The sequence below is a fragment of the Diadema antillarum genome, unplaced genomic scaffold, assembly GCF_040938485.1.
Source record: "Diadema antillarum isolate AM-2024a unplaced genomic scaffold, OU_Dant_1.0 scf00000038, whole genome shotgun sequence".
Taxonomy (NCBI): Eukaryota; Metazoa; Echinodermata; class Echinoidea; order Diadematoida; family Diadematidae; genus Diadema; species Diadema antillarum.
Genome location: NW_027270927.1, coordinates 4,007,366 through 4,034,086, shown reverse-complemented (window position 1 = coordinate 4,034,086; position 26,721 = coordinate 4,007,366). Strand labels below are relative to the sequence as shown.

The 26,721-nt window shown below is 37.9% G+C and overlaps 1 protein-coding gene across 1 annotated transcript; it reads left to right on the top strand.

Moving 5' to 3' along the window:
* Positions 1–228: 228 nt before the first annotated feature.
* LOC139710527 (proton-coupled zinc antiporter SLC30A2-like) lies at positions 229–26,487 on the top strand. Its single transcript, XM_071622465.1, has 6 exons — positions 229–361; positions 3,922–4,075; positions 15,713–15,938; positions 20,932–21,037; positions 22,331–22,465; positions 23,450–26,487. The coding sequence occupies exons 1-6, from the start codon at positions 244–246 to the stop codon at positions 23,593–23,595; spliced, it is 885 nt and encodes a 294-aa protein (XP_071478566.1). The 5' UTR covers positions 229–243; the 3' UTR covers positions 23,596–26,487.
* Positions 26,488–26,721: the final 234 nt, after the last annotated feature.

Genomic DNA, 26,721 nt, shown 5'->3' with positions numbered 1-26,721 from the left:
AGGTCGTACGGTGCTTGAGTATCATGATTGCTGTTGTCATAGTTACTACCCAAACACTGATAATTTTAGTTCTTATTTATGTCAATGTAGTTCATTGTGTCAATCAGTTGCAATAAAAAAGGTCTTACTTTACACTTTTACAGTATATTTTGCTGTCATACATACATGTACATTGGTGTCTGAATACGCTTTTGTGTCTTGTTTTCTTATGCAGGTGGCTACCTTGCCCACAGTTTGGCCATCATGACGGATGCAGCTCACCTCCTCAGTGACTTTGCAAGCTTCCTCATCAGCATCTTTTCTCTCTGGGTTGCTAGGAGACCAGCTACAAAGCGCATGTCATTTGGCTACTACCGAGCAGGTACGCAATGCTAGCATTCTGGCTCACATTGATAGCAAGGATTGAGCCATGTAAACTCAGACTTCTACCAGGGAAGTCAAGTTTGTTGAAAAGTTGATTTTTATGTAAAGATACGAAATCACATGGACAACTGAAACACAATAAAACAGTTCAAATTTTATTAACAGTTGAAAATACTGAAGGAAATCATAGAAATTTAGCAATCATTCTGTACAAACGTTGTACACAATTTAGGCAATGTAATCACATTTAATAGTGCCACACAACTGTTCCATTTGGTTGTATGTAGACAGATATTGATACACAAGTCAATATTAAAGGTGAGATTACTGCTTGAATTCAAGTCCCCTATTACACTGTAGCAATTTGGGTGAAAATTTGTGCATAGTGGAACAGTGTGCCTGAGAAGCTGTGTTGTCTTCACTACATCCAGAATGTGTGAGTTCGATATGAAAGGTCGATGTAACCCTCATTAAATTGTATGTTCTGGGAAAACAGAATATTCTACTATGTTCATATTTTCACTAAGTCTGTGTAAAAAGACGAAAATATTCACTTTTTGTGTTATCTAATTTAGATCATGTATTAGTAACACAGATTGTAAGAGTAAATACGACTGTGTAGTCAATTTACACCTGTTCAGATAACAGATTATTTATTGATTTGCAGATGAAACAAAAACCCAGCTTTAGCACTTCAAAATAGAGTTAAAATGTGAGTCATTAATAGAAACAACCAAGGTACAAATGTTAATCAGTATAATCAATGTTAAGTAATTGTTAAAAATACACAATCTGAACAGTAGATATGTTAAGCTTCTTTGTAGAATAAACTTAACAGTTATGATTTAGTGAGAAAGTGATGCATTTCACACAATGTAGTATGTGTCAATAGTCAGCCAAAGTGAGAACACATACAGTATGTGCTCTATTCGTCCAGTTGGACAGACTGGCACTGGTAAATAAATCGTATCCACAAAATGTTCACTTTAATGGTATGCAAAAGAAATCCAGTCAAATGCTAGATTGATAAGGGTGTGATAAGTCTGTTTGTATCCCCAAGAATGATTCTATTGTGCTATTGCCTCACCTCTTACAATGTATGCATTCATTCTCACTCCATGTTTATATCTTGCAGCTTCAATGGCCTCTCATCTCTTCATTTTTTTTAAAAATTTGTATATCATGATAAAAACACTTTAGCATGGATGAAGAAAGTAAACATTCGTGTTCGCAATATACAGCCCAAATGTCATTTTACACATGAAACTATGATTTTAACCATACAAATGCTACAAGTGTATGCTTGCCATCAAATTTTATTATAAATTTGTATTTGCCCATTGTACTTTAGCATACAATACAGTATCAATTCCACTGTATGCTAATTATGTGTTGTTGATGCAGCTGTTATTTTTTTGAGAAGTGGCATTTACCTGGGTATGGGATTGATATCAAAATGCATACATATGAGTGTTTTTGCCATCAGGCAAAGCACAAAATCACAGACGTGGCAGGAGAAATGGTCCTTACAAAAACATTTCTTTTTTTTTTCAGTTGCTTGAAGTGCCATAATATGTACCATGATTGCACATAATATATTCTAATGATCCTTTTAAGAGTCTATGGATGGCAGCACTTTTTATCTGGGTATAGTGTATATGTACAACGTACACGTGCATACTGTATAGTGCATATTAAACTTTGAAAGGTTCAGGTTAATAATCATGCTCTTTTTCTAATATCCACTTGAAGCTTAAATATAATGAGATTGTGTGTTCTCTCTCACAGTAACTATTGCTGGGTTTGATAATTCCATCCCACGTGCAAGTCTGTGCATTGTACCATGTCCCTCCTTTTTAGGAGCAAAAGGATTGCCAGTTTATCGAGCAGAAAACATCAAAGTCACCATCAATTGAACAAAACAAAGTTAGATGTGCTGTATTCACCTTTCCCCTTCTCCAGGCTTCTTTAATTCAACCCCTCCCCAACACCCACCTAAATAAAGGACAAGTTCGCCTTCGTACACATGTGAATTGAGTGAATGCAGCAATAGAACACACAAGTTTGAGAAAAATCAGACAATATATTTAAAAGTTATGAATTTTGAAAGTTTTTGCGCAATCACTGTTGGATAAGAAGACTTCTTTACAGTTTATGATATCACAGGTTTAGAACGATGAGGAATATACATTGTAAAGAGGTTCTTGTTTTTTGTTTTGGCAAAATCATACTTGTTTAAAGGAGTACACATTGTCTCGACTTGTCACTGACATACAGTGCCAAGGGTAATATTAATCCCCATGCCTTCTGAAACAGGCAAGTCAAGTGCTTTTCAATTATGCAAGAAAGTGAAAACATGTTAAATTTTATTCACATTTTCTTTACTTGTATATTGTTCTACACATGTCACAAGCTATAGTCTTCTTATCCAGCGATGGTGGCACTGAAACTTCAAAATTTCTTATCTTTTGAATGGACTGTCAGATTTTCCTCAACCTTTCACAAATGTGTTCTATCAATATTGGTGCATTCTCTCAATCCACATGAAGCTGAACTTATCCTTTAATAATTCATTGTGTGATATGAATTTGATACAATGTGATATGAATTTGATACAATGTGAAGAGAGCAAAAAAAAAAAAAAAAATAGAGAGGGGGGGGGGGGGGGGGGGGGAAGCAACGTGCGATTGAATTTAATAGCAAATTTGGCTTTTGTGAATTTGTTGAGACTTGTCCGGTACCTGTTCATTTGCTTGTCACTTCTAATACAGTACAATTGTTTGCTGTGTAAACAGCGCATCCATCAAAGTCTTGATGTTCTTGACATCTCTCTGGATTACTTTTAATATACTTCAGCTTTCCTTCTGTGTTATCATCCTCTCATTTCAGAATAAGTGTATTTGAGTCTTCTTTTCATGTGGTTAAATTGTGGGACTGTGTTATTAAAGATCAGCATGAGTCTCATTGCAACATGATTTCCCCCCCCCCCCCCAAAGCATTTGGTGGATTAGACTCTGTTCAAAGTACAATAGTGCTCCTGTTTCAGAAGTCAGATCACTAACCTAAGTTTGCCTTTCGCATTGATAAAGCCACGGATGGAGAAATTAGCCAGACTTTATGTATGTAAAGCGTGCCATTGTTGGGAGATGCAAGTGGGAAAATAATCAGTCAAGAAGATTAAATGAATGTGAACAGACTGAAATAGCATGAAACAAGCTCTACATACATTTGTACATTGTAACATGTAAGAACAATTTGTCTTCTATTCTCACCATGTGGCACATGATTAATTCATCTGGGTATTTTCTTAAGAGTTATATACATTTGTACATAACCTCTTCCAAGAAATGCACACTGCAAAACCAATTTGAAAGCATGCTATTGTTTGTTTGGATCATTTGAGGCAACATACATGTACACCAAAATGGAAGTAAGAAAAAGAAAAAAAGAAAAGATGATTGATCATGTGATTATGGGATCTGTATATTGTCAGCCATTCTCTCACATAATATATTGTATCTTTGTTCATTTTATTTTTTGTGTTGAATGTGCATGCAGAGGTGATAGGAGCTGTAATAAGCGTGCTGGTGATATGGATCTTGACGGGGGTCCTGTGCTACCTAGCTGTCCAGAGAATTATGAATCCAGACTACGTCATCCATGCCGACGTCATGCTCATTACTGCTGGCACGGGAGTGGGCATCAACATTATGTGAGCACCACCTCCTTTCATAATTTTTGTTGAACTGGTTTTAAAACTCCCTTGACATGTGCAGGTTTACACATGCAAATCTCAGATAGTAAAGATTGATGTATTGAGTAGTGGAAACATGATAATGTTATACTGTAATTTAAGTGCAAATTTTCATGGTGTTGAAATTTTTACTCATTTGCGCAACCAGAAATCAGTGTAAAAATAAAAGCTCGCAAATATTTTTGCTTGCCATATGTTCCAGTAATTGAGGTCTTGATTCTGCGAAATTAAAAACGCATCAAACTCTACTTAAGCCCGACTGAGAGCAAAAAATTAGTCACATGAAAATATCCACTTTTGCAGTATGGGGTTGCCATTGCTGAAAATGGGTCAAAGGATTAGGTACATCCTTTTTGTCTCGCCCACCGGAGGTGAAGGCGAGACTAAGGGATCCAAATGGCGTCCGTCCGTCGTCCGTCCGTCGTCCGTCCGTCGTCCGTCGTCCGTCCGTCGTCCGTCCGTCGTCCGTCGTCCGTCCGTCGTCCGTCCGTCGTCCGTCGTCCGTCCGTCGTCCGTCGTCCGTCACAAATGTTAAAGTTTACCTGCAAGACTCTCTTATGATGCATAACTTGGCAACTGTTACAGCAATGGCAGCCACACTTGGGTGATAGAAGCACTAGGGGTATCTTCATGTTATGGTGTTGTCAGAGGTCATGTGATGAGGTCAAAGGTCATTTGAGGTCATATATTAAAGGGTATGTGCGAGACCCTCTTTTCTATGTTAAAGTTTACCTGCAAGACTCTCTTTTGACAAATAACTTCACATAAGTTGCTTGGATTACAACCTAACTTGGGTCATAGATGCACTGGGGGTACCTTCATGTTATGGTGCCGTAAGAGGTCACATGATAAGGTCAAAGGTCATTTGAGGTCATACGTTAAAGTTTACTTGCAAGACTCTCTTATCACACATAACTCAGCATATGTTGCTACAATGGCAATCAAACTTGGGTGATGGTAGATGTCTCTTGGGAAGTTGAAGGTAACCACAAGGTCAAAGGTTACAGACAGGGGTCAACGAACTTTTAGGGCCCAATGTTAAGTTTTTAGGGTGCATTTTGTTTATGGCTCATAACTTTTGATCCCTTTGTCCGTTTGTGCCCAAACTTGGATGGAACATGTCCCTTGGGGAGGTGAAGGTCGTCACAGGTCAAAGGTCACAGACAGGGGTCAACAAACTTTTAGGGCCCAATGCTATGTTTTTAGGGCGCGTTTTGATTGTGGCTCATAACTTTTGATCCCTATGTCCGTTTGTGACCAAACTTGGACGGTAGATGTCCCCTGGGGAGTTAAAGGTCATCACAAGGTCAAAGGTCACAGAAAGGGGTCAACAAATTTTTAGGACCCAATGTTAAGTTTTTATGGCGCGTTTCGATTATGGCTCATTACTTTTGATCCCTTTGTCCGTTTGTGACCAAACTTGGATGGTAAATGTCCCTTAGGGTATTGAAGGTCACCACAAGGTCAAAGGTCATAAGCAGGTCAATTAACTTCTGGGAGTTATAAAAAATATTAATTCCTTGTACGCGAATGGGCGAGACACAATTTGGCGATTGCCTTGTTTTTTACCACATGTTTTCTACAGTGCAGAAGACTATGTTTTCTTCTGTTTGTGATATTAACATCAATTGAATGTCTTTTTGGTAACATTCATTCCAAATTCACATATTTGTCATTCAATACATTTTTAAGGAAAGTCTGACCTTAATACTTTTCCAGAGACTCCAACCCAAAGTACCTTCTGATCTGGAGATTCTCCCGCCTGAAACCCCTAGCAAACGGGAGACTCAAAGTTGATATGTGCGAAGCGCGAAATTCCCAGGGTTCTAGATGCTCTCTCGTGCTATCTAAGGCTTATTTTTCCAACATACGATAGAAATATGTAAGAAATCCTTTCCAACGGGAGACAAAGAGCCAAAGCGGGAGAAATTAAATCTCAAACGGGAGAACGGGAGATTTTGCAAAAATGGGTTTTCGGCGGGAGATCTCCCGTCGAGAACGGGAGAGTTGGAGTCTCTGCTTTTCTTGTATAATACTATAAACTGCACTTTGGTATGTCATTTCCCAGTTCATAATTCATTTCTAGTGAGATACAGTGGTGACATCATGTAGCATGATTGAGAAACAGTAACCAATCTATTAATTGATCTTATGGATCTGTGGTACAAGTGTATTTTGTGCATGTGATTTTTTTGTGAATTGTCTGGAATGAATTCAGCCACCATTTCTTTTAGCTTTCAAAGGTTACTTGTATGTATACTTTTATGCACACTTGTACAGTAGGTGTGAACAAGAGTACAACTGTATATGATTAGTCTTCTGTCCAGATTAGGAGTGAAACTTATGCTAGCTGTTACTAAGTTATGAAGAGGCGTATTGGCACTTTAGACATAAGAGTCTGTACTGAACGTCACCACAGGAAACACTTTATACACAGAACAATGAGCTTGTGCTCATTACCTTCCCCTCCCCCTCCCCCCATGCATGTGATTTCTTGTGAATTGTCTAGAATGAATTCAGCCACCATTTCTTTTAGCTTTCAAAGGTTACTTGTATGTATCAATATTTTTATGCACACTTGTACAGTAGGTGTGAACAAGAGTACAACTGTATATGATTTGTCTTCTGTCCAGATTAGGAGTGAAACTTATGCTAGCTGTTTCTAAGTTATGAAGAGGCGTATTGGCACTTTAGACATAGGAGTCTGTACTGAACGTCACACAGGAAACACTTTATACACAGAACAATGAGCTTGTGCTCATTACCTTCCCCTCCCCCTCCCCCCATGCATGTGATTTTTTGTGAATTGTCTAGAATGAATTCAGCCACCATTTCTTTTAGCTTTCAAAGGTTACTTGTATGTATACTTTTATGCACACTTGTACAGTAGGTGTGAACAAGAGTACAACTGTACATGATTTGTCTTCTGTCCAGATTAGGAGTGAAACTTATGCTAGCTGTTACTAAGTTATGAAGAGGCGTATTGGCACTTTAGACATAAGAGTCTGTACTGAACGTCACCACAGGAAACACTTTATACACAGAACAATGAGCTTGTGCTCATTACCTTCCCCTCCCCCCCCCCCCCCCCCCCCACCCCCACGCGGGGCTAGTCGGAAAAGGATATCCCAACTCTGCCCCGCAGTTTCATTGTGGGAAGAATGATACTTGAATGCACAAACATTTGTTGCACTTTTTTTATCATGCCTGCAAAATAGTGTCCAATAGTAGGGCCCTAGCAGTATGCATAATACAAAAAAAGGAGAAAAATAGGGATGCACCATACCCAAATACTAACCATAAAAATAAAAAAACTGCAAAACAAATTTAAAAAGTAAATGAGAGAGTGCTGTGAAAAGAAAGATTTTAAATCAGTTAAAAGTGATACAGGCATCTCCCCTTGATACATACACTGTAAGAAAGTCCTCTGTACCGACAGTTTTCTTTTGTTATGTTTTTTGTTTGGGGCAGGGGGATGGGACAAGATATGAACAGGATAAAGATAAACAAAAATCACACCCAAAGTCAGTGTAAGACTGTAATAGAAGTTTAACTTAATTACATCTGTCTCTTGTAGGTACAGTAGTTGCAGAGATAGACGCCGTATATAATAGCAAGTCTAAATTTTTGCGAATCGGGAATTCCCGACGATTTCGTTAGTGGTTAAAATTGCGATCGTGGAGTACAGTGCTGCACAGAAAAATGTGTATGTCCACTTCACATTCTTATCAGGATCAGAGTCAATATTTTTGCATGTCCAAAAATTCACAAATAGCACCTGACTCATAAAATTGGCGAAAAAGAAAACCTCGTGAAATATTTGGCGTATAACAGTACGTTTGGCAGCAGAGTGAAATAATTTCAATTGACAATGATTTGAAAAAGGTGAGTGGCACTTTCATGACAAACTGCACAGCAAGTACATTTACTACAACATGTGGAAGAGAGATATTTGGAAACAAACTGCATGTACAATGTATTGATTGCTTGTTTTGATATCAAAAGTGTGATAGCATGCAGTTTGTAAGCTATTGCTCTCTAGTGTCTAGTTTCCACTTCTATTTTACAAAACATGGAATCAATGTAAGACTTCAAAGTAGAATAAAACAATCATTGTTGAGACATAATATTGAATGATGTAAACATTTCAGATGTGTGTGTGATTCAGAATGAGGGTGAGAGTGTGGAAAGGAACAGCAAGAGGCCATTGACCTTTCAAGGCTAAACCCTGCAGACAAAATAAGAAAAATGAATCATTGAAAATTTTAATTTTCAATTAAATAAGGTACATGTATTACAGAATGATTAGCAACAAGCACACGAATTGTAAACAGGGAACAAAACAATTCAAGAAGACAAGAATGAACAAGAATTCTACAAAGTTTCAAAATGATTTATCACAATGCTACAGTATGTAACGCTTTGCAACGCTATGTCTATATGTATCTGATAGATGATTTGTGGCTTAAAGGACAAGTTCACCTTCATAGACATATGTGGGTTGAGTGAATCTAGCAATTAGTAGAACACATCTATGAGAGTTTGAGAAAAATCGGACAATCCGTTCAAAAGTTATGAATTTTTGAAGTTTCTGCTCAGTCACGGCTGGGTGAGAAGACTACTATAGCTTGTGATTTCATATGAGTACTACTATATAAAGAAAGTATGTCAGAGAAAATTCAAGATATTCTCACTTTTCTCACATGATAAAAGAACACTCGACTTCTCTCTTTCAGAAGTCAGGGGGAATAATATTACCTTTAACATAAGTCAGTACAGTGGAAGAAATGTGCACTTTATTCAAAAAGTCAAGTTTTGTGAAATTCTCTTTTTATTTTCCTTATCGTTGTACGCATGTGGCATCATACACTGTAGTAGTCTTATCATCCAGCAGTGATTGCACAGATATTTTAAAGATTCATAACTTATGAACAAATTGTCGGATTTTCCCCAAACTTTCACTGATGTGTTCTACTAGTATTGTTGCCTTCACTCAATCCACATGTACATGAAGGTGAACTTGTCCTTTGTGTCCAAGCAGGTTTTCCTCTCACCTCCCTGGTCCAAGAGAGGTGTCAGTACATACAGTAGTTTTCTTCAGATGCCTACAACTCTTCATGCAATGTGCAAGTAGTTTAATTTCCAAATGGAAGTGATGACATATGAGAATCAGTGTGCTAGTACATTGTACCATCAGTCAAACATGCTACACACATGTGTAGGAAGTGGTAAGGTGCGTAGTGAGAGTGTTGCGACCATATGGCTCCGGCATGATGTTATTATACAATGATCTGTAGTCTCTACATTGTCGTTGGAAGTCACTGTTTCAGTAAGACTGGGAAGACAATAGCACTAAAATAACATACACAGTCAAGGCTGAGAATTACGAGGCCGTCCTATTGTTTCAGTGTCAATCATCGGTCACAGGCGCTGTGCTGTAATATTGTATGTGAATGACCTCTTCACCCTGTGGAAACAGTATGAATGTGTGCATGTTGCATGCAATTTGCATTCAATTTGCATATCCGGTAATGTGCATTAGATTTGCAATTACATTGTACATGGGCATTGTAGTTCCTTGAACTCCAGAAGTACTGCCGCAGATACAGATATGACTTCGCAAGACATCAGATTGAGCACATTTTAGATTTGAGTACTCTTGAACTTTTGCTTTCGTTGTTTGCAGGTGTATGTAAACACATACGTCAGTGCCTTTTGTCATTAGGTACATCTAAGACATTGTTATCAAGTGATATTTGAATGTACATGTAATGGAGGCAAGAAAAAAATTAACAAAAACCTGCGTTTGTGTTTTAAAGTATTATGAATTTATTGAACTAGAAAAATACTTCGAGAGCACATACCTCTGCCAAGCCAGCAACTCATATCCACCCTGGCTTTAATACACGCATGCACTTTTCCAAAATAGAAGCCATTCGTTTATGTCATTGCACGGCACCTTGCCCGAGCAGAGCGCGCTCTTTATTGCGTGTATGTAAACCTCCATTACCTACAGCTTTTGAATCCCATGTTCGTTGACCCTATACGCCAAAAGCTGAAAAATCCTTCAAAATTTTTGTTTAAATCCCGGGAACACAACCAAAATTGAATGAGGTGTTCCTGCTGTCAATATTGATTTTTTGTGCAAGTTTCATTTTAATCCGTACTCAACTTTTTGAGTTATTGTGCAAACAGACGAACGAACGCTGATTCGGATCACTTAACCTCCTTCCCTGGCGGAGGTAATGATCTTTCAAAGCATGCTATACAAATATACGATTACACTGTACCTCCAATTGCTATAATATTATTGGCAAATATGCAGTGAATACATGTGATACATATTAGTACTAGCATTGAGTTGGCAAATAATGCATTCAATTACAACCTAATTTTCATGTGTTCTGTTGGTGTTGTTGTCATGTACATTTGTATGTACATGTATAAGGTACATGCCTTACATAGCGAGTGTTGCCTGTTGTAAATAGCAGCAAAATTCTCCGTAGATTCTAAATGTTGTTGTGACTCATACAGATTTGAGGTACGGAGTGAACACGGTAAGCTACGACTAATTAATGTCCGTCACTGCCCATGATTAATATTTTCATGATTCACTTTCTTTGCCAACATGACTCGTTGCTAATCTAGTACAGGAAAGGTCTTCAATCTGTGCTGACTTAATTGGAAATATTCTAAAAACAGCCATCTGTGCAATGTCATGCCAAGTCAAAGCTTGTTGTACAAAGATATCTTTAGAAAATTGTATCTTGTTAAATTGACACTATAGATTCTTGAATAGATAACGAAATATTTACTCTGACCCAAAGTCAAATCTTGCTTTGTCAGTATTTCTTGCATGAGAGAGATGTAAACAAGCTGTTATTTTCCCTGGATTTTTTCTGCAAATCTTTTGTAATTGGAAGGTTTGCTGATCACAAGAGTCTGCTATGAATGTGTGCATATTTTTATTTCAAGTTGATTTGAAAAACATCATCGTTCATTCCCCCCAGACAAATATCAATGAACATTATGATATTGATACATACACATGTTGTGAATGTGTATGTTTTGATCAATATCATTGATTTCAAGAAATGTTTTATACATATACCTCAGCAGGTTGTTATGACGCCACTCGTATCTATCTAGAAAAACTGGGCAGTTTGAAAGTATATGATGCAAAGTGCCAGTGGTGCCCGGGCAGAAGACACATTTATCACTGAGGCGTTTACCCCAGGTGTGCAAGTTTGTGTAGGAGGGCAGAGAATCTATACACGCATTGATAATGAAACTGAGAACTCTTTTGGGGAGGTTATACATGATCGATTTCCATGTTAGATTCTCATTTTCCAGTAACAGTAATGATGTGAATTTCCCCTGCACTAAGAGTGGCGCTACTCGATCAGTCCAGTATTTCACTGTATCCTCCTCTATTACCTGCTTAACCATTTTCTTTACTGCGTTCCATGAGCTTGTCTGCACATTAACTAAATTTTCCACTTTACCATGAGTTACGTTACAATTCACAACAGTGGACTGTTTACGTGCCCAATTTGACTCTCTTTCAATGGCGGAGTCAATCGCTTGGTTAACGACACTATCAGCTTTGACTCTCGATCTGGTGAAAGCTAAAGATTGAGACTGGCGGTAGATGTCAGATAGGCTGGGGATGTTGAGACCATGGGGTAAGTGAACAATGGCTATGTTAGCACCACGAGCGGGAACACCTTAGAACCATTTTTTCAGATATTTGTCGGTCATTACATCGAGTTTATCTAGGTGGGTCTTTTGCAGTGTATGAACTGTAAGCAAAAAACGGATAGAATTTAGCAGGTAACGTGAATAGATGGCAACCTTGAACTCCGGACGGACACATGTTTCTTCAATTCTTTGCATCTTGACCATTATTTCATTGTGAACGAACTCGCATACTTCGGCTGGTTTGCCACTAAAACAAATATGCGAACCCAGAAATTTATGAGACTTTTCTTTGATTGAACGGATACGTTCAGAGCCGATTGAATAGTCAATCTCTTTAGGGACACCACCGCAGATAGAAAGACTGCAGCATTTGGAAGGTTTTAGTTTGAGTCCCATTGACGCTGTGTATGAGTGCAATTGGTCAATTATTTTTTGATGTTGTACTTTGTTGTTCGTGATCAAATTGAAATCGTCTGCGTACGGAGTTGTTATGATTCTGGTGCCATTCAAATCATACCCCAGTCTATCCTTCATCTGTCCGAGATATTCGATAAATTCTGAGAACAACAGGTTCAAAGATTCGTCCAAACGAATTTTTCCAGACGCTCTCTAAACTCGCCATACTCTCCTCTTTTTCAATATTTTATGCCAGGAAAGAGAGAGCTTGGGGGGAGGTACGGCACCTAGATCCATGACTTAATAGTTATGCAATATTCACACCCACTATGAAGCCGACGCGGAAGTACAGGAATATGTTTGCCGGTCTGTAAGACACATGTTTGTAATCATGTGTTATGTATGTGATATAATTGTAGAATACTGTTTGAGGTATGTTATAATTATTGATATAGATATTTATTGTTTGTATAATATACAGGCGTAGATATTTACGGTTTATATGTGGTATTGGCTGTAGATTCTTTTTTTCCCGGGGGGGGGGGGGGGGGGGGAGGAGGAGGGTAGCCGCAGGTATGAGATGGGGATAGCGGGTGAAAGTTTATTCTGCCGCTGCGGCTGGTTTGGATTTCGCATTTTTTTATGTTTTGCTTTTTGTTGGGAAAGGAAAGGAATTTGAGGTTAAATGATATGTTTGGAAAGTAGAGATGAGATTAGTATTGATGCACTGTAATATTATGGGTGAATGGGTAATTGAAAAAAAATGTAGAAATGTTTGTTTATAGTTTTTGGTTTTAGGTTGAAAAAGATTGATAGTTGTAAATAAGATGGGTTCTGATAATTATATAATATGTGGTAGGGGTATGGGGCACAGAGCCAAATAAAGATTAACGTTGGTGAAGATTTGATGAGAGGATGATGACAATAAGGTTTATGTGGGTTTTTTTGTATATATATATATGTGTGTGTGTATATGTATGTATATGCATATATATAGGCCTATATGTGTATTTGTATAATTTATTATATCATATTTTAATGCGGATTATTGTATCAATACTGCGGATGATAACTACATCACTGCTGTTATTGTAACACAGAAATAGTATTATGTATTGATTGTTTTTATTGATTGATCACCGGTAATATCTGATATTCTATGTGTGATATGGGTTGCAATAATGTAAACTCTAATATTGTTGTTTTGTATCCCCATGTACGTGTCTAAACCTGCCATTCGTTTTGAATGAAACGGTGGACCTGGTTCTTTTGTATATTTGTTATTCTCACACTTACTTGAACTTGAATAAAGTCATGATTAAACAATACTGTGTAAACTGTATTGCATGTTGACTTGTATTTAACAGGCATTGTACATTGTACCTACAATGTATACATTGTACATATCCCTTGATATCTTTTGTTGCAAACACATATTAACTTTGTATTGTTAAATGCCAGAAGAAATTTTTTTTTTTCAAAACAAGTACACTTTCAAGGGTCATTTGCATATTAATAGTTTGCAATGTATGTTCCGCATAATTTTAAGAATGAGGTTTCCCCTCCCCCCCCCCCCCCCCCCTCTCCCAACAAAAATGAGGAATGTTAGCTTCATATGAAAATACACCAAGTATCATGAGCTTACTTCTTTGTAACTTAATCTCTCCATGGTTTGCTAAACATCTTGTATTTGAGTTGTTTTGAACATTTTTATAATGTTATTTGAAATCATTATGCCAAATTCCCCAAACCATATGTTATTCTCATATTTCTTTGGTATGTCCTAGATTGTATGTTTGGTAATACAGGGCAACAGAGAGTATTGAAAGATTAAGTTGAATGGAAATGGCTTCTTTGGCCTAGTTGACTTGAGGACTCAAAATGCCAGTGCATGGAATAACATTTCAAGAGGTCACAACCTGTGATCAGTTACACTGCACTTTCTTGGGGTATAATGTACAATGTACTTTCAACAAGGAAAATAAAATGGAAATTTGTAGAAATATATTTCAAACAAAGACTGTGATATAAATAGAAATCAGTGAAATCACAACAAATCTGGACAAAGTACAATATGCGTTTATAAAAATGCTTGAGGAAGGTCAGCTGGGCATGAAACTGGTTTACTAAAGCTCGGCTCAATTTCAACTTTCTAATCGAAACAAAAGACTGTTTTTGTGAAAAAAGGCATATGATATTGTACATCCATTGATATGCAGATTTTGGCAAACATGCTTTTTTTTAACAAGTTGTGCAATTTGTTCGACTTACAAGAAACGTCATGGATGCTCTAGACATATTATGTAACAAAGAAGGTTAAGGTTTTATGCATACACTTGACCCCATGGAGCCTGGCAACATAATTACATGTACCATTTTTATTCCATGGACTGCTTTCCTCATAGAAGTACATTTTTGTACATGTATTGCAGCTGTTCAAGCTAGCAAGCTTTTCATCTTTAAAAACTTCCCAGTAAGCAACTAAAATTGTGTTTCCTTAATTGGTAAAGTGGTAAATTAGAGCTACAGACAGTGACTATGATATCGTATTGTATTCATTACCTCTGCCAAGGGAGGAGGTTATGTTTTCGTTACCGTTGGTTTGTTTGTTAGTTAGTTACATGTAGTTCGTTTGTCCATGTGCAAAATAACTCAAAAAGTAGTGAACGGATTGTGATGAAACTTGCAGGAAAGGTTGAGAATGACACAAGTAACAAAAAATTAACTTTTGGTAGTGATCTGAGAATTTTGGGGGAATTTATGAAGGATTTTTGATATTTTGGCAGGTAGGGTCAATGAACTTTGGAGTTCAGGCTGCGCGTATTAAAGGGACTGTACAGTACTGGTTGAGGTGGGGATTCATGTTTTGTACATTCTTAAGTGAGATAATGAAAAGCCTCTTATGAAATATGAAAGAGCATGTAGTTTCAAGAAGGATTCAACGTTTATTCGATGAAAATTGGTTTTCAAATGGCTGAGATATCCAAAAAAGTGCTAATAATAAAAGGCGACATGCCACAACTTTATTAGGATCTCTTTGTTTCACTTTGTTTTTGGATATCTCAGCCATTTCAAAACCAATTTTCATCAAATAAACTTTTGATACCCCTTAGAACTGCATGCTCTTTGACATCTCATAGAGTGGTTTCTGAATATCTCGCAAAACGTTAAAAGCTAAATCCTCACCTCGACCAGAACTGTACACACCCTTTAAGGTTTGCATGCCCACACTAAAGTGCATGCTCTAGTTTCTGGTAGGGCGAGGCGCGCGGTGCAGTTGAGAGTTTATGACATAACAAAGGCTTCTATATTGGGAAATCTGGCAACTTTCAGCACACAATGTAATATAAGTACGTGTGGGTGGAAATGACTGATATCTCTATGGAAGAACAAGTTCAGTGGTGGAAATGAGCTGCATGCTTGGCGGAGGTCTGCGCTCTCAGAGTGCTTCTCTAGTTATTTGTTTTCTTTCATTTGCTTGCCATATATGCATCACAGATTAGCAATTGTACTTCAATCTGGTGGTGGCCATCTGCACAGTCATGGGGGCGGGAGAGGACATCACCACCTACCAGATGAGGAGGATGGTGCAACAGAGGGAGAACAGCCTGCAAAGAAGAACAAGCAGAAGAATCTCAATGTGAGGGCAGCATTCATCCATGTCATCGGCGATCTGATTCAGAGTATTGGAGTATTGATAGCAGCTGGCATCATCAAAGCAAACGTGAGTGTGTCATGGTAACAAGTCTGGTTGCAAATCTTTGGAAGGCATGGCATACATTGTAATTCCAGTCTGACTTCGAACAGATAGCGGTACATTTTGTTGGTGGTGGTGTCCTTGGCTACTTGTATTGCAAAGTTAAGAGCTCTTGCTAAAAGTTCATGGGATTCCCATAACCCAATTTATACACAAATTTATACACAAAGTTGGGCACAGGTGTGCTCCTGCAGTGCTTTGACCCCCCTCCCCCACCCTAACCCTAGCACCCCCCCCCAAAAAAAAAACACAACTGTTCATACTGACAATCAGTGCTCACTGAGACCACACACAAGAGAGGGACATACCCCGACTTGTTACTATCATGGTGATCTTCTAACATATTTCTAACATCTAAAATACATGCACAGTGCCCACGGCACTCCACTTCTGGATGGCACTAAACATTGATGACCATTTACTGATAAGAGCACTCCTGAACCTAGGCTTTGAGAGGGGCGTAGCTCTTGAAACACTTCAGGGCCCAGTTGCCTGTACATACTAGTCATAAGTATCGGATTATGTACACATATACGTACACAATTTAGAGTGCTCCTGGAGTGCTCTAAAGTCCATATATATATTGTGTAATCTATGAATGGGATGCATTATGTCATCTTATTTTCAGGGAGTTCTGTAAAACTGGGGCACTACTGTGTGATTTACTAGCCAGTGATTTATCATTAATTTGTCAAGAGAAAATTCATGTAAAGCATGTGACATTGTCTACATACCAGCCATAAAACAAAGGCTAATAAGACTATTCTTAACAGTCTTAATCATAGGCATTTAAAGATTTTTTTAAAGGTTTCCAAGGATGTGGAGCACTTAGTAGTAGAATGCTTCACGGTGCACCACATCTTTCTTTAGTAGGTATGTGACTCTGAAAAGTAAGCATTCATGTTCAAAATTGCATGGATGACTATGATATATATTGTAAAAGTCTGTTTGGGATTGTTTTCAAGGTTTTTATACAGGATGCTCAAATCATTTTGTAGAATATCTTAATCTTAAAGGTCCTGTTTACCTTTGGGAGGAATGATTTTGAAAATGTTCAAGATATCACATTTGATGCATATGTGTAGGTCAGTTGTATCACAAGACATCCTACCATATAGAAATTTCACAATGAAACCCAAAAGATAAGGAGATATCACTATTTTTCTCAATAAACCATAACTGTGGACAGTTTAGTCTGGAAACATTTTTATTATAACTATTGTTCACATTTTGTATAATTAACATTGATTATTCTGATTCAAACTATTACATTGGTTGTTTCTACCCCTAACTCACATTTTAGAATTATTTTGAAGCACTAATTCTGGGTTTTTATTTCATCTGCAAATGGTGAATTATGCCATTAATTTGCACCTATGGAGTACACAAAGTCCATCCACATTGGCATGATGTTCAGCTCAACCAGTGGAGCACCCATCCACTGGTACAGGGAAGTACAATGTGTACCTTAATGGAGAGAGGAGCATGGTAGATATATTGACTTGCTCATTCACACAAGTGTTGTAATGGGACTTAAATTCTACACCTTATGGTTGAAGAGGGTTGTGTGCCGGCCAATAACCCTTCTACCATCAACAAATGTATCGCCCCACCGAATTAAAGATTTGAAGGAGATTTATGTGAAGGCCTGCGTGAGGTATCAGACAAATTACAATGTTGTCCTGTGCTGGTATTTGTCACTAAAGATGAATATTTGAGTCCAACAGGTCAAAGGTTCAATGGGACCAACACATGGAGGCTTATACTCCAAAGGCTTGTATGTAGAGTCCTTTTCACACTGATAAAGAAACTTGATTGCAGTGCTGAAATACAGTTACGATTACCATTACAATTTGGATTATCATTCATACAAACGACCAAGGGAGGCTTCATGAATTCTGCGGGTTTTTGATTTCAGGGCAAGGAGAAGAGGTGTGGCTTTTTACTGAGTTCCAATCAGTCATTCTCGAGGAGTGAGTAGCGCAGCCTTTGATTGCAGTGTGAGCATTTGGCGAGCAGGGTTTTCCTGTGGGAATAGTTGGAAGTTCACCGTAAGCCCCGCCCCCCAAAAAACATGATTTGGGGGTCAAACTGGGTACACAACTGTTTTATTGCATAATTCTGGAAAATAGTGATTAGAAAGCACCTACTGACCATCATTTCAATGATGACTAGAATTTTTATTCAAATCACCCTGCGTGATACCAGTTTGCATTCACACAGCCAAAATGCATCATTTGAATCACGATGCATTATTACAGTCGTGCTTCAAATTACGTACTCGTGGTACGTGTGAAAACATTTAAGGCCCTAGAATCTGATAAAACCTTTTATACAGGCTCATATCCTCTGTTATATGTTTGGCTGGTACTTTGGTCCAAATTTACTTTGGTGATAAGTGATACCTTGAATGGAACTAATTGACTGAAACGAACGAGCACTGACTGACTATTATTTGAATGATGGCTGGCATCACTTTAATCGTGATTGTAATGATGCATCATTACAGTCGTGCTTCAATTTACGCATTCTCTGTACAATGTACGTGTGAAAACACTTAAAGCCTTATGATCTGATAAAACCTTTCACACAGGCTCATATCCTCTGTTATATGTTTGGCTGGTACTTTGGTCCAAATTTACTTTGGAGATAAATGATACTTTGAGTGGTGCTAATTGTCTGAAACGAACTCTGAGCAAAGCAATGCATTTTACGAGGGATGATACCTGTTTAATAGTGAGATAAGAAGTGAGTTCTTGTTCACTGAGGGATGAAAGGTCATTCAGAAGTATTGTTGATGTTCACACATCTCATGTGTGTATATAAGTGTGTATTATACAGTGGAATTAGTCCACCACAGAACAGATGAAATACATACACATGCATCAAAGCAGTAACCCTGCATCACAAAACCACCAAAAAGTCACCAGACATGAATTTTGGAAGAGCAGAGTATAAGTTTTAAAATGGGATTTTCCTAACTTATCTAAATAATGGAAAGAAAGCACACACTATGGCAGTGTGTTTACTGAGAAAAGAGACTATGTAGTTAAGGGTTTATTCAACTACTTATCTCACCAAGCTGTGGATCTGTGTGATGACTGGGACAAACACAGGATGTAAATCTCCATAGTAACCTCACTGAAGGGATAATCAGATTAACATTTTTGCAGTCTATTTGCAGATTCTACACTTGTATTCATGACTATATGCAACCAACTTTCAGAGCAGTATCATCATCCTTTTAACCCTAAAAAGACTGGGCTATTTTGGTAGCTCGAAAGACTGGGGGGGGGGGGGGGGGGCCTAAAGGGCCCCCCCTTAAGATCTCGGCCGTGGATCGTGCGATCGCCGCGGAAATTTGCACAATGGTAGTGTGCGATGTAATCTGCAAGGTCGTATATTCAAATTTTACAAAATAGTCTTCTTTTATTTTATTTTGATTAATTATGCTAATTTATGCAAGAAATCAGACTCTTTGATCTAAATCAGTAAATTAAGCTCCAAAAGTGCTCATTTTTGGTCTAATTATTCTTTGTGGCATTCTTAGCAAATGCACTTGAAAAAAATTCGGTATCAAAATTAATTTCTTATTTATTTTATTGCTTTATGAATTTCTTTGTTTTTTCGACCTTTCGTTTTCGTTGTTTTTTTAAATAAAATTTGTGGCAGACACTTTTTGAAGCATAATACTCCTAAAACAAATTAAATTTAGCCATTGAGAGTAAAAATAAGCATATTTATATGAACCATGTGAAAAAACTCAATTTGCATTGACTTTGTACACACAATCACATTTTTGAGCCATTTTCGGCCTCACGTGCATGTACAAAAAGTAATGTAAATTCAGAACCGTACCCCCGGGCGTCACAAATTTGGTGTCAAAATGTGCGGGAAGCTCGAAAGAAAAAAGTCATAGAACATCGCGGCGAGAGCATTGCGTGTTGCAGAGTAATCGCGCGAAATGTTGAGGGGGGTCTTTTAGGCCCCCCCAGTCTTTTTAGGGTTGAAGGATGGAGGTTTGGAGGGTTTTTTTTAAAGAAACAAAAAGGGGTATTCTAAGGCATATCATTGCCTAATGACACTATTCTAAAAAAAAAAAGAGTTAAATGAAAGCTGCAAAAACACAGTTTCCCATTCGTGCTATGATCCGAAACTTATGAATTTCATAGGAGAAGAAGTGCTCTTTTAGAAAATATAAAAAACTCAAGATTAACGTAGTTGATAGATTTCACTTATTTTGAGACTTCACTTTATATCAAGCTGTGCAACTTTTTGTTGGTTTTGTGATGCATGGTCACAGCTGCAACCTTTGTGTACATGGTCTTGAATGTTTTGAATGTGGGCTGTCACAAAAGTTCCTTGTACACAAAATGTGTTATTACCCACGATTTAGCTTCAGGAATATCTTTTTGTCAGAAAGAAAAAAATATATAGCTAGTTGGCATTTAATCTACTTGTTGTAAGCATTACGATGCTAGCATAAGTTCTCTAGATTTGAAATGTTCAGCTAGTAGCCTTCTACAGAGCTTTGACGTTTATATCAAATTGTTATCAGTGATCGGGTTATAGTGCTGTTGACACAGCCACCGGCATTAGTGGCTGGGCCAAGCCAAGCTGAAGTTTGACACCCGACTAAAAATGGGTCATTCATATTTATGGAAGAGCCTGGCCCATTCTGAGCTGAGCTCACACCAGCTGACAGTGTCAACAGGGCTTTTAATAGATGTTATGATGTTTGAACAGCGGTCTTGATATTGATATCTCAGTGTGAAATGAAAAACAGAACTATGCACCCTGTGAAGGATGGATCTATAATTGCACATTTCCGTAGGTAATGATATGATTATTATGAGTCTTGTTTCATACTGATGTGAAAGTGAGTTTGATGACTTGAAGATGTCTACATCACACATTTAATTGCTCTTGACTTTCTGTTATTTTTTTTTTTCCATGACAGCCTGAGTACAAGATAGCCGATCCAATATGTACATTCCTCTTTTCCATCCTGGTGCTGATCACAACCATGACCGTCTTACGTGATGCCATGAACGTTTTAATGGAAGGTGAGTTCTCATTTTCCAAATGTCATCTTTACTGTGCTCTTCTGGTTGCTACAAATGTCAGAGTTTAGTAATGAAAATATTCAGCAATATTTGTTTTTTGTTTATTTGGGGGTTTTTTTTGGTCATGCATTTGTAGTTGGAGGGTATTATACAAGGACTAGAGTACAGAGTAGAACAATTTGTGACTTATCTGACTAGTGACCAGAATGCAAATGATATTTTCTCATGTAGTTTCAACTTTTGGCAAGAACAATAACAGCAAAAAAACCTTGTGTTTCTTCAAGTTCAGAGGTCAGTTTAAGACCTTACGTACTGTATACGCTATAATTTTCGCATACATAAATTTTCGCGAATTGCCGCTGTCACACATTTTCGCGAGTGGTTAAATTCGCGATTGGGGGACCAGAGAAAATATGAAGTGGCAAAGAAAGTGTGAATTTTCAACTTACTAGCATATAAGAATGATACTAGTTATACACTGCATGAAAAAAACTTACCAAACTCTGCGATCTAGTGAGTTAGAATTCAACATTTTTGAAGTGGTTAAGTCCATCGCGCTAGATTTCTGACGAGTGGTCCCCTTGCGATAATGGATTTGCTCTCTACAGTATTCGTAAGTAGACTTGGACGTGCGTAAACAAGCTTAGCCAGTATGGTCTGTTCGGTAAGCCGTGACATTATACTAGTACTGAAATGTTTGTATCATCAAGGCAAGGGATTCATTTTGGAAGGTAATATTTTCGCGTGTTGTTAATTTCGCGAGGCTCCCGACTCGCGAAATTCGCGAAAATAAAACCCCCGCGAAATATATAGCGTATACAGTATATGTAAGTCATCGGTTTACTGTGCTAAATGAATGGACACAGGATCTGGGATGTTTGTGGTTCTTTTTGAAGGTAGATTAGTTGATAACTACATTTTAAGAGGAGGATGAAAGGAGCTTGGGAACCAAGTCAGGTGTTGGTGAAATGTATCACAAGCAATGTATTATGTATCCATCATTTCAAATTACGTCATTTCCTTTATCCCTCTCCGTTTGCTCGAAATGATAAGGCAAACCATCAGCTGACAGTTTGAGAGTTTACGTAGGTTAATATTCTGCTTTTGAACGATATATGTTCATCGAGACAGGATGTGTAGAATTATCAGACACATCCATGCATGCTCACATACTTCATGAACATACAACTGCATACAAGTATTATTGACAGCACATGGAACCGGTTAACCGTGCAGAATGATCTGCATCCACATATCCAGATCTAATGTATTTGTTGTGTTGTTAAATCATAGGGGTACCAAGGCACATAAAGTATGCACAGCTGAGAGAAGACCTGGACAAGGTGCCCGGGGTGAGAATGGCACACAGCCTTCACGTTTGGAGTCTGACAACAAGCAGAGCTGCCATGGCAGTGCACCTAGCTGTGGGTAAGTCTAAACAATGCACAGTGGTGGTCCCTCTCCATGAGAAACTGGTGTTGCCTAACTCTCCGAATCTATTGTATATAATTTTTGTCACTTCCCACTTTACCATCAGTATCAACATTTTGCATTCCATTGGTCACACTCCTTTATTTCACTGATTGGTGCTGACCAAGAAAAAAAAAATGTATTTTTGTTTCATATTCTGTATGTTTCTGTATGGTCATGGCTGGGAAAAGAAAAGAAAAATCCTTTTTCACTACCAGAAATATCTCCATGTGACTTGCTACACACCTGTGTCCAAAAAACAAAAGGAGGTCGTTTGTAGACCTACATTGTATGATGCAAATTGGATGTGCTGTAATATGCCATAAATAGAGTTCATATCTGATCTGGAGTTCGGATGTACATGTACATTGTGTAGGTGTGTGGCACATAATTATGTCTTGGGGAGCTACTCCCTCCCCCCGTTTGCTTTATACAATTCACTACAGGCATGACTGGCAGTATACAGTAACCAGTAGCCATATAGACAAGTGGTGCTTTGTGGGCAATGTGTGCTGAGTGCATTATCGAAACACTTCCCAGTGGACTTTACTCTGCCCAGATATGGACACTTCTGAAGTTTAAGTGCCAAGACATGGCAGCTGCTCTATACCAGAACTTTGTTTATGGGCACAGATTGCTATCTTGGGATGGGGGATGAACTTTTCATAGTTTGTATGTGTTGGAGTGATAATCATCATTTTGAATATTTACTTTCTGTCAGGGACCACTGAGGGAGTTTTCTTTGGGAATTGTACACAAACATTCACTCTTGACTTCAAGCTGTAACCAGTTTTCAAGAGTTTTGTTACAAAAGGAGGTGGTATTGATTGTGTTTTCCATCTGTTTTCGTACAGTTTCATCAAGAGTAGCTCTTGATTGTTCATGACCTACAATGTAGCTGTCATCCATTTCTCTCTCACTTTTTTCTCCCCTCCAATACAGATGCAGAGACAAACAATGAGACAGTGCTGAAGATGGCATCCAAAATGGTCCGCAAAAAATATGACATCCATTTCACAACAATACAAGTGGAGCTTTACCAACATGCTGTCATGCGGAATTGTGTCAGATGCATACAGCCTTGCTAGTAGAGTGTGTAGCATAAGCGGTCAGTGTCACTCTTGCCATCTAATGGACAAGATTTTGATTTATTTTTGTACTACATTGACACTCATACTCTATCAGCAGGATGCCTCGTACATCTCAAAATCCCTGTGCACTCCTATTGCATCAGAAGGTTGGACACTCAGCTGAAAATGTGTGTGAAGTGTGTAGCCAAACTTTCACTGTTCTTGCACGATGTGTACTCCTGCAGAGAGTGGCTAATGAACCTTAGCAAATTTACAAGGTAAAAATTAAGCATTAATTATGCAGTCTGCTTGGTCTGGGCCTGCATGCATGGAGCTGACTGTCAGCTGCAGTTATAAACTGCGAGTAGATCAACAGATGATGATACACCGCAAAGACTTTGCATTTTTAAATTCAAAAATTACATGAAACCAAAGTTGATAATCTTGAGATTTCTTTCTTCCCAGTGCAGCTTTCTCCCCTCAAACAACTCACAAATTATTATTTTTTTTTGTTTATTATATAGATATATATATCATTATATGGATACATATGCAAGTAATGTTTAGAGAGAGAAATGTTCAAAGGCAGTATGGAATGAGAAGGCAGGGTTTAGTTTTAATTCAGACTCTATCTATATCTGAGAAGTCATACGTGCCTACTACGCATTTTCAATCATTCTGCGCATTATATATCTTGCTTTGATACTCTGTTCCACATTTATGAAATGTATATCTAGATAGAGGGCTGTACCAATGAGCATCTGTTCAAAGTAAAATTGTATTGATGAAATGTTAGCAAACCTCCATCACAAATACTGCATGCATGTTCACACTTTTAATGTTAACCTCCAAGCACAGTGAAATATGCCTTTCAAAGCACCACCTACACGTATGCTCATATTTTGCAATGGTGCTGCATTGACACAACTCTATCTTCCGAAGAGCTGCGGCTGACATATTGCAGCCGATTCCATTCTTCCATTTCTGAAATAAAAGACGTAGCCTCTCCGTGTCCTGTTGATACAGGAACCTCTCATTATAGCCAGTGCATTGGCACGGAGAAATTTATTTATGATATCAAAATAATGTAATATTAAGGACAAAATGTCATTGAATTATGAAAGAATCTCGAAAATTGGACTACTAATTTACTTCATCGTGACAAGGTTTTGTTATAACAGTTACCAATGTTCTTTATAAGTCTTCTTCTTTGTACAGAGAAACCCTGTTATGACGAGGCGGCCAGGACCATCAATGTTACTTGTTACAATTGGTAACTCATTGTAAATATGTTTAAAAAAAGACCAGCCAAAAACAGTAATGGTGCCAACGTAATTGTGTTTCTTACATCTCAGTAACAGCTTGCCAATGACAATGGGATATAATTTATTTCAAAACTTGAATGTACTTAAGAAATAAAAGTAAGAAATCCTCTGTAGAGTAAAGAAGCAATATTGCCTTCTGCAATAATCCCAGAAGGCTTAAAAGGCATACTTTATTTTCTGTCAATTTCTGGCTCTACTGGTATATAAGTTATTGCATTCTGAAAGTTGATTTAAAGAACCAAACCAAAGTGGAGGAGTTTGTAGCTATGCGTTTCACCTTGGCTTAGACGTGTCTTCTATTTGGGGTTTTTGGTATAAAATAAAGATTGTTTTGAGATATATATGATGATCTTATGATTCTTGTGCATGGTGCATGAAGATGCTGCTCTCTAGCTGTTCAAATACAAAAAAGGTTATACTCACAATTGAATTTACAAACTTCAAAAAATTCATAGCTGTTGCCAAGAGAGAGAGAGAGAGAGAGAGTAATTGATTTTACAGGGCTTGTTTCATTGGGAATTTATTTTGACAGCTGTGTTTGTTTGATGGACAATGACTTTGGATTGACTTTTGGTAGTATCGAAACTATCCTGATAAGTGGGGAAATTGGGGGTTAACGTTCTAGGTACACACATCCTAGTCCCTTTTTAATTTCATTTTCGGCAATTTCAGAATGTGGTTCATCAGCCATATGCAGAGGAACTGCGTACATCTTGCATGTGTTTCCTACAGGGTAAACGCTAAGCATTATACATATGACCTATAGTGAACAGTACACTATATGACCTGAATAAGGTACAAATTAAAATCATTGCAATTTTGCATATGAACTTACTGTTCTAATTGAGAGAATGGTTTCACATCAGCTCCTGCATGCTTCATCAGCTTGTCCGGTTTGGTGGTGGGAAAACGTCATTGCCAATCGGCACAAACCTACTGCCAACATTATCATTGGGAGCTAGTCATAAATGACCTGAAGTAAAGACTTTGATAGCACGGAATAAGACACTCAGGAAGTTTAATCTGGTTCTCATTGAAAAGATTTTATCTAATGGTATGCTGTTCATCGACAATTCTGAACAGGAGTGACCAGATGATATGGAAATATTAACTCATATCTGAAACAAAAGGGTATGCTTTTGTTTGTCATTCGTCGTTCAAATCGGCCTCGCTGTGGGCTTGAACTGGTTATGATCAAACTTGTTTGTCGTTGGGTACTTTGCCATAGAATGAATAATAAATATATGGGTATAGAAAATTGGGACTGCTGATTTCACCTAGTTACAAACAGTATGTTGGTGCAAGTGACCATGTTGTCGATGGGATTTCCGTGTATAGTATGCTGTCATTGCCAAACATGTTGGGGACAAACATTGTTGTCACAATAGATAGACTTTGATGTTATGTTCTTCCATGACTGAAATATATATGGTATGTTTCTTTGCTTCATGTGTGAAGGGCCCAAACAACTCAATTGTGTAGCACGGTATAAACAACTTACGTACATGTATTTGGATTAACACATGCTGCATTGTTGGAGAATATCAGAAATACTTCAATGATACTTGAATATTACAGTATTATAATTTGGGAAAATGACACTTGTTGATCTTGATTCAGATGTTTATTATAAGCCATAAAGATTGAGTTTCTGTGGTGTACATGTGTGTAAATCCTGTTTATGCACAGTCCTTAGTGAAGATATTGTGTTTTCTGTAGGGCTATTATTTTTAAGTTGTCGTGGGAATGCTTGTGTCTGCGTTTTATTGGGGTGGGGGAGAGATATTGAGGGAGATAAAGAGATTGTGAGAGAGAGCTA